The 12955-nt window shown below is 31.7% G+C and overlaps 1 protein-coding gene across 3 annotated transcripts in view; it reads right to left on the reverse strand.

The window, feature by feature from the left end:
* LOC135128579 (neurotrimin-like) overlaps window positions 1-12698 on the reverse strand; it is a 190917-nt gene extending 178219 nt beyond the window's left edge. Inside the window, exon 1 of one of the 3 annotated variants that reach the window (XM_064055470.1) lies at window positions 12543-12698. In XM_064055470.1, coding sequence (XP_063911540.1) covers window positions 12543-12600 — 58 coding nt within the window. In that variant the 5' untranslated portion in view covers window positions 12601-12698. The remainder of the gene's footprint in view (window positions 1-12542) is intronic. The other 2 variants (XM_064055469.1, XM_064055472.1) reach the window with 2 other exon arrangements.
* Window positions 12699-12955: the final 257 nt, after the last annotated feature.

Consider the following 12955-nt stretch of genomic DNA (forward strand, 5'->3'; position numbering starts at 1 on the left):
TAAAAATGCGAATACTTAAACGATTTTTTGCTTCTGTTTATAGATCGAGAAGTTTTTGTAGTATGTTCTCAAAAATAAATATCATCCAGGAAAACATAAATATGCCCCCAATTGACGTAAAACAAACCGATCTCTTTATAATTTTATTTAACAAGTTTGGAAACCTAATGGGAGCATTTAAAATGCCAGGGCTCTGTTAGTTCGTTAATATTTATATCATATTATCATAAGTTAACTACAAATTTTGCCAAAATTATTTATAAAATGAGCTGAAAAACAAGGAGCCGCAGGTCTTATTTTTTATTCGTTATGTAACAGAAAGTATAAATATAATAGGCGAATGAAACCAGAAAACGAAATAATTTATTCACAATAAATCAACTGAAATAATACGAATCTATTTTCATGTCGAATCACGGTTAATGTTAACACTCAAAAATAGCAGTGCAGTATTTCAGTATCAGTCCAGGTGACACTGACACTTGCAAAAAATAACAAAATTCGAAAATCAACCTGACACATTACCCCTCTTCTGAACTAGGTTGTCAGTTTAAATGTAATTTGATTTTCACAGTATTGGAAATTTAACGAAGTATTTTGAGATAAAAAGCAACAAATATAAAAATCACTAATCCTTCTCTTGTCACCCCAAGCTAAAACAATAACCAATAAGCGATTTCTGAAGTAATTTATATTCAATACAGCTTGGAGGCACTTTCAAAATTTAAATAATTTAGATACATTTTATTGCATTGATTCATGTTTGAACAGTCCGCAGCCTACACGTAAGGCTACTTATTTGTTTATTTATTCATATTCGAACTAAAAATTCATAAATCGGATTAAACTTTCCAGTGACAGAAGCAACTTCTAGCTAATGGGAAATTTACAAATGAAAACCAACAATGTTTTTGCATTATTTTTAAATAATCAAGGGAGTTTTAAATCATTTTAGACGTGTACGAAGTAGAGATTTCCATTTATGTGCCATTTTTAAATGATAAATCTTAAATCAAATATTACCATTGTTGGTGCGTATCAGTTCAACCGTGACCATAGTAGGTGATAAAGGAAATTGGCTAAAATCACGTTTGGAGATTTAATTTATTTTAATTAAAATGTGTGATCAATATTTAATTAATTTAAAAGGCAAACAAAATTTTTAGTCCTCGGTAGTTGTTTATAAATTTATCGATTATTTTCTTCTCAACAAAACTAAACAAACTAGTCTTGACATACTTTATTGTTTATAACTGAGTCACACGCGAATCTTTTAAACGGCGCCAGTTTTTCTTTCGTTGCGTTGTGCAGAAAAAACTGCTCCAGATGTGTTATGTTTGAACTTGACATATTCGTGTCTCAGTGTTTTTATTTATGATTTCGGAAACGTCGAAAGCGAACGATGGATATCTTGTCAGAAAAATTGAGTTTATTTACTATTGTGATATCAAGAATCACTCCATAGTTTTTGCTAGTGAAACCGTCCATCACTAGTTAAACCAAGCGACACACGTCCACAGCAACTTCACGACTCACAACCAAAACGCGTTTTTATCCAGAACTGTCCCGAACTTTCAGTAAAATTATTTTCAATCGTCACCGGAAAAAACCGCATCGCTGTTATTTCAACTGGACGCACACATACCCACGTTGAAACATTTCCCCCTTTATAATCCCGGTGGAGCAAATAGACACACACTGTTTCCAGTTTTCAGCGGCTCGGGTAGGCATTACGGAAATCAGTCATTTCAGCTGCAAAATTGCGGAAGCTAATCGAGGCTGACTATGCCCTACCGAGGAGTTTGAGTAAGCACCTCTTTGTAGGCAGATTCTCTTCGGGCAAAGAGAAGGAAAAGAGCACTTTAGCGGCGTCGTTCCGGTGGGTTAATGGATCTTTGGTGCATTGCCGCAGCAGCAGCAGCAGCCTACAATTCATCTGCTGGAGGGCAGCCAAAGCCGAAAACAAACAGTCACCGCGGGCGCCAAATGAAAGACGCCCCGAAGAATTGCCAAAGCCCAAATGGTTAGTCTGCGTCGGGCGGGCCGCCTTCTACTGTAAAGAGTGTCGATTTTTGTAAAAAATCTAATAAATTAGAGGTCGGAGTGTTCCTTAAAATCGAACCGGAGCCAATTTCCGTTGCTGGATCTAAAATGATTGGTTAATATTTATTTTTATCACAAGCAAGGATTTCCGGGAACATAGATGAATAAAAAAGGTTCGATAATGGACGACAGTGGAATTAAAATATACAAGCTCATTGGAAAGAAAATTAAATTGAAGTCCAAATTATGGCGCTTGCCTAGGTCCAGTAGATTTAAATATAACATTCGTAATTTTAAGACTATTCGCCTGGGAACTTGTTTGATCCACAGACCGGAGTGCACTCAGGCCAATGTCGACTCTAAGCGTTCAGAATTTCTGCGGAAAATGAATTTTCAGTTTTCCGATTTCTCAATTGATCTATTTTTATATTTTTCCATTTTTCGACTTTCAAAGTTTCGATTTTTCAGTTCTTCAGTTTTTCAATTTTTCGATTTTTTAAGTTTTTGATTTTTCGACTTTACTTTTTTGACTTTTCGATTTCCTAATTTTTCAATTTTTCAAATTCCCAATTTTTGGATACATATTTCGTTCAATTTTGTAATTTTTTCAGTTGAAAAATTGATAAATCGAAGCATAAAACATTCGAAAAATTGAAAAATCTAAACTTTTAAAAACGAAAAACTAAAAATCCAAAAATAAAAAATCGAAAAATCGAAACGTCGAAGATATTCAAAAATTGAGAAATCAAAAAACTGGAAAATTGAGAAATCGAAAAACCAAAAAAGCAAAGTCGAAAAATCGAAACTTTATGAAGTCGAAAATCAAAAATAGATTAATTGAGAAATCGGAAAACTGAAAATTTAGCAACGTCAAAAATGGAAAAACAGAGAAATACAAAACCCGAGACATCGAGTCGAACGTCGAGAAGAAAAGTTAAAAATTGAAAAATTGATGGATGGAGAAATTGAACAATCAAACAGCGAAACATGTGAATTCGATAAATCGAGAAATCAAAAAATTGAAAAATCGAAAAATAAACAAAAAAAATTTAAAAATCGAAAATGTAAAAATTTGGAAATTTGAAAAATTGAAATAAAGAGGAACTGAAAAGTCGAGAAATCGAAAAACTTGTAAAGTTAAAAATTGAAAAATTAAAACATCTAAAAGTTGAAAAATTGAGAAATCGAAGTATAAAACAGTCGACAAATTTAAAAATTTAAAGTTTCACGAAAAACTGAGAATTCAAAAACTAAAAAATCGAGAAATCAAAAATCCAGGTGTCCAAAAATCGAAAAGTCGAAAAATCGAAATATTGAGAAATACCAAAACTCCAAGAAATATAAAAAAAATTGTGAAATGAAAAAATTGGAAAATTGACACTAAAGAAGCAAAATCGAAAAATCTGCGGGAAATGGTTAATAAATAATAACATATGTTTCACTCGATTTTGACATGCAACTATTTTTTTTGTATAACTCAGAATTAATTCTTTAATTTGGTTGGATACTAACAAAACGTCCTAAATTAGCAATAGTAGTGGAACCGTAATCATGCAATAGATTTTTTTTGAAAAAGTGCACTTATTTTTATGTTTTAGAAGCTTTGTATTCTATTTTGTATTAATTTTTACACAATTTTGGTGGTTTTTTATTTTCAATATTTTCTCCATTATCTGATTTTTCAATTTTCCAATTTTTTTAATTTTCGAGTTTCGATTTCTTGATTTTTTTTAGATTTTCGAATTTAATTTTTTTTTCATTTTGTTGATGTTTGGAATGCTTTGTTTTTCAATTTTAGGATATTTTGGATTTTTAAATATCTTAAATTTTAGAATTTTCGATTTTTTTCGATTTTTCAGTTCATCAGTATTTTTAAAATTTTCAAATTTTGACGTTTCGGAATTTTCAGTTTTCCGATTTCTCAATTAATCTATTTTAATATTTTTCCATTTCTCGACTTTCAAAGTTTCGATTTTTCAGTTCTTCAGTTTCTCAATTTTTCGATTTTTTAAATTTTTGATTTTTCGACTTCACTTTTTTGACTTTTCGATTTCCTAATTTTTCAATTTTTCAAATTCCCAATTTTTGGATACACATTTCGTTCAATTTTGTAATTTTTTCAGTTGAAAAATTGATAAATCGAAGTATAAAACATTCGAAAAATTGAAAAATCTAAACTTTTAAAAACGGAAAATTGAAACACCAAAAATAAGAAATCGAAAAATCCAAAAATCGAAGACATCAAAAAATTGAGAAATTAAAAAATCGGAAAATTGAGAAATCGAAAATCGAAAAAAGCAAAGTCGAAAATTCGAAGAATTGAAGCACTGAAAAATCGAAACTTTGTGAATGAAGTCAAGAAATAGGAAAATCAAGAGTAGATTAATTGAGAAATCGGAAAACTGAAAATTTAGCAACGACAAAAATTGAAAAATTGAAAAATAGAAATACTGAAGAACTGAAAAAAAAATGGAATAATTGGAAAATCGAAAAATTGAAATGCCCAGAAGTAAAGAATCGAAAAACAGAGAAATCCAAAAACTGAGACATCGAGTCGAAAGCCGAGAAGAAAAGTTAAAAATTGAAAAATTGATGAATCGAGAAATTGAACAATCAAAACATCGAAATATCTGAATTCGATAAATCGAGAAATCAAAAAATTGTAAAATTGATAAATTAAATCAAAAAGAAAAATTGGAAAATCGACGTGGTAAAAATTTGGAAATTTGAAAAGTTGAAATAAAAAGGAACTGAAAACTCGAGAAATCGAACAACTTGTAATGTTAAAAATTGAAAAATTAAAACATCTAAAAGTTGAAAAATTGAGAAATCGAAGTATAAAACAGTCGAAAAATTTAAAAATTTAAAGTTTCACGAAAAACTGAAAATTCAAAAACTAAAAAATCGAGAAATCAAAAATTCAGGTGTCCAAAAAACGAACAGTCGAAAAATCGAAATATTGAAAAATCCCAAAACTCCAAGAAATACCAAAAAAATTGAGAAATGCAAAAATTGGAAAATTGAGACTAAAGAAGCTAAATCGAAAAATCTGCGGGAAATGGTTAATAAATAATAACATATGTTTCACTCGATTTTGACATGCAATTGTTTTTTTTGTTTAACTCAGAATTAATTCTTCAATTGGGTTTGATACTAACAAAACGTCCTAAATTAGCAATAGTACTGGAACCGTAATCATGCAATAGATTTTTTTTTAAAAGTGCACTTATTTTTCTGTTTTAGAAGCTTTGTATTCTATTTTGTATTAATTTTTACACAATTTTGGTGGTTTTTTATTCTCAATATTTTCTCCATTTTTCGATTTTTCGACTTCTCCACTTTTCGACTCCTCGATTTCTCGATCTTTTGAATTATCCGATTTTTCAATTTTCCAATTTTTTTAATTTTCGAGTTTCGACTTCCTGATATTTTTTAGATTTTCGAATTTAAATTTTTTTGGTTTTATTGTTGGTTGGAATTCTCTGTTTTTCAATTTTACGATATATTTTGGATTTTCAATATTTTAAATTTTAGATTTTTCGATTTTTTTCGATTTTCAGTTCTTCAGTATTTTTTAAATTTTCAAATTTTGACGTTTCTGAATTTTCAGTACTCCGATTTCTCAATTAATATATTTTTATATTTTTCCATTTATCGACTTTCAAAGTTTCGATGTTTCAGTTCTTCAGTTCTTCAATTTTTCGATTTTGTAAGTTTGTGATTTTCGACTTTATTTTTTTGACTTTTCGATTTCTCAATATTTCAATTTTTTAAATTCCCAATTTTTGGATACATGTTTCCTTCAATTTTGTAACTCTTCAGTTGAAAAATTGAGAAATCGAAGTATAAAACATTCGAAAAATTGAAAAATCTAAAGTTTTAAAAACGAAAAAGTGAAAATCCAAAAATAAAAAATCGAAAAATCGAAAAGTCGAAGACATCCAAAAATTGAGAAATCAAAAAATTGGAAAATTGAGAAATCGAAAAACCAAAAAAGCAAAGTCGAAAAATCGAAACTTTGTGAAGTCAGGAAATAGGAAAATCAAAAATGGATTAATTGAGAAACCGGAAAGCTGAAAATTTAGCAACGTCAAATATCGAAAAACCGAGAAATCCAAAAACTGAGACATCGAGTCGAAAGTCGAGAAGAAATGTTAATAATTGAAAAATAATGAATCGAGAAATAAAAAAAAAGAAAAATTGGAAAATCGAAAATGTATAAATTTAAAATTTGAAAAATTGAAATAAAGAGGAACTGAAAACTCGAGAAATCGAAAAACTTGTATGTTAAAAATTGAAAAATTAAAACATTGAAAAGTTGAAAAATTGAGAAATCGAAGTATAAAACAGTCGAAAAATTGAAAAATCTAAAGTTTTAAAAACGAAAAATTGAAAATCCAAAAATAAAAATCGAAAAGTCGAAAGCATTAAAAAATTGAGAAATCAAAAAATTGGAAAATTGAGAAATCGAAAAACCAAAAAAGTAAAGTCGAAAAATCCAAACTTTGTGAAGTCAGGAAATAGGAAAATCAAAAGTAGATTACCTAATTGAGAAATCGGAAAGCTGAAAATTTAACAATGTCAAATTTCGAAAAACCGAAAAATCTAAAAACTGAGACATTGAGTCGAAAGTCGAGAAGAGATGTTAATATGTAATTGAAAAATTGATGATTCGAGAAATAAAAAAAAAAGAAAAATTGGAAAATCGAAAATGTATAAATTTGGAAATTTGAAAAATTGAAATAAAGAGGAACTGAAAACTCGAGAAATCGAAAAACTTGTATGTTAAAAATTGAAAAATTAAAACATTGAAAAGTTGAAAAATTAAGAAATCGAAGTGTAAAACAGTCGAAAAATTGAAAAATTTAAAGTTTTACTAAAAATTGAAAATTCAAACCGTAAAAAATCGACAAATCAAAAAATCCAGGAGTCCAAAAATCGAAATATTGAAAAATCCCAAAACTGAAAGAAATATCAAAAAAATTGAGCTATTAAAAAATTGGAAAATTGAGATATCGAAAATAACGAAGCAAAGTCGAAAAATCGAAACTTTGTGAAGTCACGAAATAGGAAAACCAAAAATATATTAATTGAGAAATTGGAAAACTGAAGAACTGAAAAATCAAGACATCGAATAATTGGAAAATCGAAAAATTGAAAAGCCTAAAAGTAAAAATCGAAAAACCGAGTAATCCAAAAACTGAGACATCGAGAAATCGAAAAATCAGGGGATCGAGAAATTGAGGAGTCGAAAGCCAAGAAGAAAAGTTAAAAATTGAAAAATTGATGAATCGAGAAAGTGAACAATCACAACATCAAAACACCTGAATTAAATGAAATCGAGAAATTAAAAAATTGAATAATCGAAAAACTAAAAAGAAAAGAAAAATTGGAAAATCGAAAATGTTAAAGTTTGGAAATATGAGAAGAGGAACTGAAAACACGAGAAATCGAAAAACTTGTAATGTTAAAAATTGAAAAATTAAAACATCTAAAAGTTAAAAAATTGATAAATCGAAGTATAAAACAGTCAAAAAATTGAAAAATTTAAAGTTTCAGGAAAAACTTAAAATTCAAAAAGTATAAAGTCGAGAAATCAAAAAATCCAGGACTCCAGAAATCGAAAAGTCGAAAAATCGAAATATTGAAATATCCCAAAACTGAAAGAAATATCAAAAAATTGAAAAATCGAAAAATTGAAGAAGTCGGAAAATGGGAAAACAAAAAGAAAGATTACTTCAGAAATGGGAAAACTGGAAATTTAGAAACTTGAAAAATCAAAATACTTAAAAATCGTAAAATGGAAGAGAACAAAAATTGAGAAATCGTATCATCGAAACATTAAAATTGAGAAATCGAAAAATAAAAAATCGGGAAATCGAAATGTAAAAATTTTAAAAGCCCAGCATTGAAATATTGAAAAATTGAGACATCTAAAGTTGAAAAATCGAGAAATCGAAAAGCCGAAAAATCTCAGTAGCGTATTTATAAACCACTACTTTTTAACATTTAAATAACAGTTATTCAACAAAATTGTAAGATGACATCATCAATTTCTGTGGGGCATGAACGGATAAATCTTGACAAACGATTTAACATGTTTTCAATAAGTATAAATTGGAAAATGTTGATTTTTTTCCAAACATCTTGACATCTAAGCTAAAAACTCAACACGGTTTCATAAACCTTTTTACCATTTGATAATACAATTTGAAGTGTAATTCTTTTCATTCCGGAATATTATGTATTAAATCGTTAAAATGTTCAAAAACTTTGTTCAGATAGTCGAAACGGATTAGTTCGTAGTGGATGTGTATCAGATCAGCTCTAACGAAAGTCGGTTTATAGATAAATCGCTTAGAGACGATATTGGCCTGAGTGCGCTCTGGTCTGTAGATCAAACAAGTTCTCAAACGACGCTTTATTAAAAAATAAAATCAAGTTGGCACATCGCAGTGAAATATCTTGGGAATCTTGAAACCAATATTAAAGAGAATCCTAGGAAATTCTGAAGTCATATTAGCAACTTAAAGGAACATTCCGGAATAGTTGCAGATGAGTTACCTTAATCGAATAGTTGATAATCCAAAAAATATACTTAATGTTTTTGTTGACCACTTTAGTTCAGGGTTCACTCGTTCTGCCAATGTCAATTCTAATTAGTTTGTTGATGAGTCCATGGATACTAACATACATCTAGCCTTTAGTTAACAAATCAGATTACAATTAAGTCTAACTTAACTTTTGGTTATGATAATATCCCTTGTTTTTTACTTAATGATTGTGCGGCCGTTTTTGCTTATCCGTTATCTATTATCTTTAACTTAATAATTAAAACTTTATCATTTCCTGGCATGTGGAAATATTCTATTATCACTCCTGTTTTTAAAAAGGATATTGTTAACTATCGTCGCATCTCACTTAATATCTAATTTTTCAAAAGTTTTTGAAAATTTTTTTTCATAAGTTTTAAGTTTACCTTACGATTATCGTCACAATATTATTGGCAAACACAAACTAAGATTTGTACGAAAGCAACAAACACGATGAAAAATATGGCATTGCGCTGTCCCGGTTTGAATTAAAATAAATAAAATAAAATTGAATGTTGCGGTCGAATTAAAACATTGACTCAACAAATTTTATATTAATTTTCACTACTGGTCATTCGACATAGCCGATAATATATTCAAAATAATAACTAAAATTCATTTATCATTTCTAAATTATTGAATAACGAAATTTCCAATACGGTTATTGACTATTAACAACGCTTTTTGTTAATGTTGGACGTAACAGATATTTAGAAAATTTAACAATAATAATAACCTGTAAACAGCAGGGTCTGTCACTAATTGCTGGTCACAAAGCAGACGTGGCCAAACCCAAATCATTAATTAATCTTATTAGCTACTCACTGGTACCGATAATACCATTGTGCGATGTATTTGGAACAGCTAGACATCACAGGAATGCTAATTGGCCTGCGCAGATAATAATATTCAGACTTGTGTACCCTCTAAGTGTCCAATTCCTGTTAAAATTTTTACACTAGAGTTAAGCTTAGTTAAAATTAAGTTCAAATTTGTAAATTGATTTTAATTCGACAGTTTTCGTAACTGAAATTTAACAAAATCTATTTTGGATTGAGCCAGAATAGTCAAACACTACTCTGTTAGAATTTGCGGGACATCTGTGTCGATCAATGTTGACAAATCCCATCAAATTAATACCGAGATCAGATCTAAACCAAAATCGGTTTCCAACGCAATACACTAGACTTGGTAATGTGAAACTTAGGAAATTTACGTAACATTCTTTCAGAAATCTTGATTTTCAATTTTCAAATTTGGGGTAAATAAGTAAAATAAAAAATATTAAATATATCTATTTCAATCATTTTTTGGATCTTGAAGAAACGTAAATCGCATACTTTTAATTTGTCTTCGAACCACGTCAACTTAATAATATAAAAAGAAATAACGATGGTTCGTCTTGTGCATGAATCAATAGTAAAATAATGATTTTCAATTGTTAAGAAAAAATTAATTGTCGTATTGTTCATTAGCCTGACGAGCTTTTTGTGATTTTTAAAGAGAAAAGGTCAAACTAACTTTGTATAGTTTGTTTTTTGCAATAAATAAACAAGTTAGCTCATAAAAACAAACACAGCTCATATTTTTTACATTTTTTTTTTCTATATTTTTTGGATTGATATATAGAATTAAAGCTCACGGGTCACCATAAAATTAATAACAATATAATTAAGGACTAGAAACTAAAAATTAAAAAATACTGTGACAAAAGGAAGAAAGAAAAAAAAGTCGAACACTTAAGCTTCAAAAGACGAACAACAGCGTTTTAAATTATAGTGTCACGTAAATATTGTAAATGGGATACCTAATAGTTTGGTACACTATCAATTGATTTTATTTCGACGAAGAGTCTACGTCATACGCAAATAATAATGTTTTACAACAGATTTTGTCAGCTATATCATTCATGAATAAAACGAACAAAAGCGGACCCCGGTTAGATCATTGAGGCACACCGGAAGTAGCAGAAAAATTTCATGAGAGCATTCAAGAAGTGACAACAACGACTGCGTAATAATTATAATTATTTCCGACTTAATGTCCATATCAAAGCATAAAATCACCAAATGAGTTTACTACTAGACAGTTAGGTATTTCGGAAATTCTCGAGCCGGATCACGAAATATCGCATCAGCCAGTGATTGTAAAGTGTAAATTATATATCTACTTCCACTAAAACAAAGTCTTTTAGCTTGATTGAGTAAATATGATCTTCTAAAATTTACGCCTTCTCCACACGGATGAGTGTTTAGAAACCTCACCGAATCAATATCGACATCAAAAATTAAAACCAAAGTCTGGCGTTCCATCCTTCTATAAGTCGGAAATTCCGGATAAATTCAAAACCACAGTTAAAGCGATGTCAGAACCGTGAGACGCCAAAACTAAATAAAACTGACACTATTTTACTCTATTCGATTCATGCCCAGTCAGGTCAGTATATTTCTGTCAAAATCGTTTAAAATTTCTCGTTAAAGTGCATGTGGAGACACAAAGAGACATGCTGGCCGGAAATGAATCTTGGATAAAACCGTCAAAGATCGCCCGTCTGTCCCTCGGGACCAAAGCTTGTGGCAGCTAATTAGTTCTAAACTGGTTAACATGGGAGTTACAGCTACGTTTACTACAAATATAATGGAAGTGTGCGTAAGCGCATATTTACATAATGTCATAAAACACAGACAAAAGATTTTCCACTACACCAAGATTAAATTAAACTATGTATTTAAGTCCCTATCAAATTAATACCGATATCAGAATCTAGAATCAAGTGTGCATTCCATCACTCTAGAACTAGGTATTCAGGAAATTCCGAGCCGACCACAAAATAGAGTGACATCGGAGTCTTAGTCAATACTATTCTGTAGGAATTCGCGTGTACTCTGTGTAGACGAACGTTTACAAATCCCTCGGAATCAATATCGACGTGAAAATCTAAAATCAAAATCAGTGTTTCCCGTGTACTCTGTAATTGGAAATTCTAAACAAATAAGTTCAAGACCATGAAATAAATCCACGTCGAACGCCGAGTGCCATAAAACAAAATTGACCATTAATTTGAGCAGATTCTTACCTATTACAGCGAAGACAGATCTAGTTTTTCCAGAAAATACTTATACAAATTTTATACACAAGGATTTATAGTTACTTAAAGTTTGTCGTCACAGTTGTACATTTTTATTCATATTTCCAGCGAACTTTCGTCACTTAAAAACTTGTCTAGAAATCCGTTTTGTCGAACAAAAAGCGACTTAGAATATGTTTAGAAGTGCGTCTTTCTGATACGCAAAGTTAAGTCCTTAAACCCAACCTAAGAAAAAGTGCGTTTTTCGACGAAACATTCCCCAATAAAACGATATCATTCTACTTTGACTCGCGTTCCGATTTTCTCCCTAGTCAATAAACTACTCAATAGGAATTTGCGTGCACTCCATGTGGAAAAGTGTTTACGGCCCCTACCCAATCAATATCGTCATCAGAAATTAAAATCAAAACCCAAACTTCCCGCTTTCCGTAATTCCGCGGTCCGGAATCCCCCGACTCGTCCCATTTCCGTCAAAGATCGCCCCGTCGTGACAGCCCCCGGCGCTCCTCCGGTGCATTCCTCCGGAGCTCCGGGCCGCTCCGTGCCAGGCTCCGGGCTCGGCCGCCGCTCATGTCGGCGTGAAGTTCTACACGCTCCGGTTCAGCGCCCAGGTTCCGCCCGGTGGCTGCGTGAAATATGTTCCTCGCGGTCTCCCCAACTTCCAAGACGGCCCAACTTTCCAACAAGTAGACATAAAGCAGCGCCGCGGTCGCGCAAACGACTAATCTGTTTCTAGACGAAGTGATTTAGTGGGTAATTGCGGTAATTGGGTTCGTGCCGGGGGCGGCGGCGGCGGCCCGCACCATGCAGACACTTACCGTGCACCGGCGGCGAAGGGACCATCAGCACCACCAACACGAGTAGCGCGGAAGGCATGACAACGAGCGACCGGGCGCATCACCTGACACTAGCTCTCGCTCCGGAGGACACGCGGAATCTGATTTTAGTCCGGTCGCCCGCTCGCGCTCGACTCGCGCAGGCTCCGTCCGGATCCACGTGTCCGGAGATACGACAAACTCCGGCCCGGTGCTAACGTAGATATAGATGAGGCGCATGGCGCTTTATCAACACGGAAATTCGCGGAATTACATAACCGTCAGACGCTATTGTCCTGATTAGGCGACGCCGTTAAATTTTCAGCGGCTCGTTTATAACGGCGTCGAACGTACGGACAGGGCTGAGGAATGCATCGGGGTGTTTTTGTGGGGCGAGGAAGAAGGGCTGGATTGGT

The sequence above is a fragment of the Zophobas morio genome, unplaced genomic scaffold (assembly GCF_036711695.1).
Source record: "Zophobas morio isolate AGI-343-1 ecotype UQ-CSIRO unplaced genomic scaffold, CSIRO_AGI_Zmor_V1 ptg000014l, whole genome shotgun sequence".
Taxonomy (NCBI): Eukaryota; Metazoa; Arthropoda; class Insecta; order Coleoptera; family Tenebrionidae; genus Zophobas; species Zophobas morio.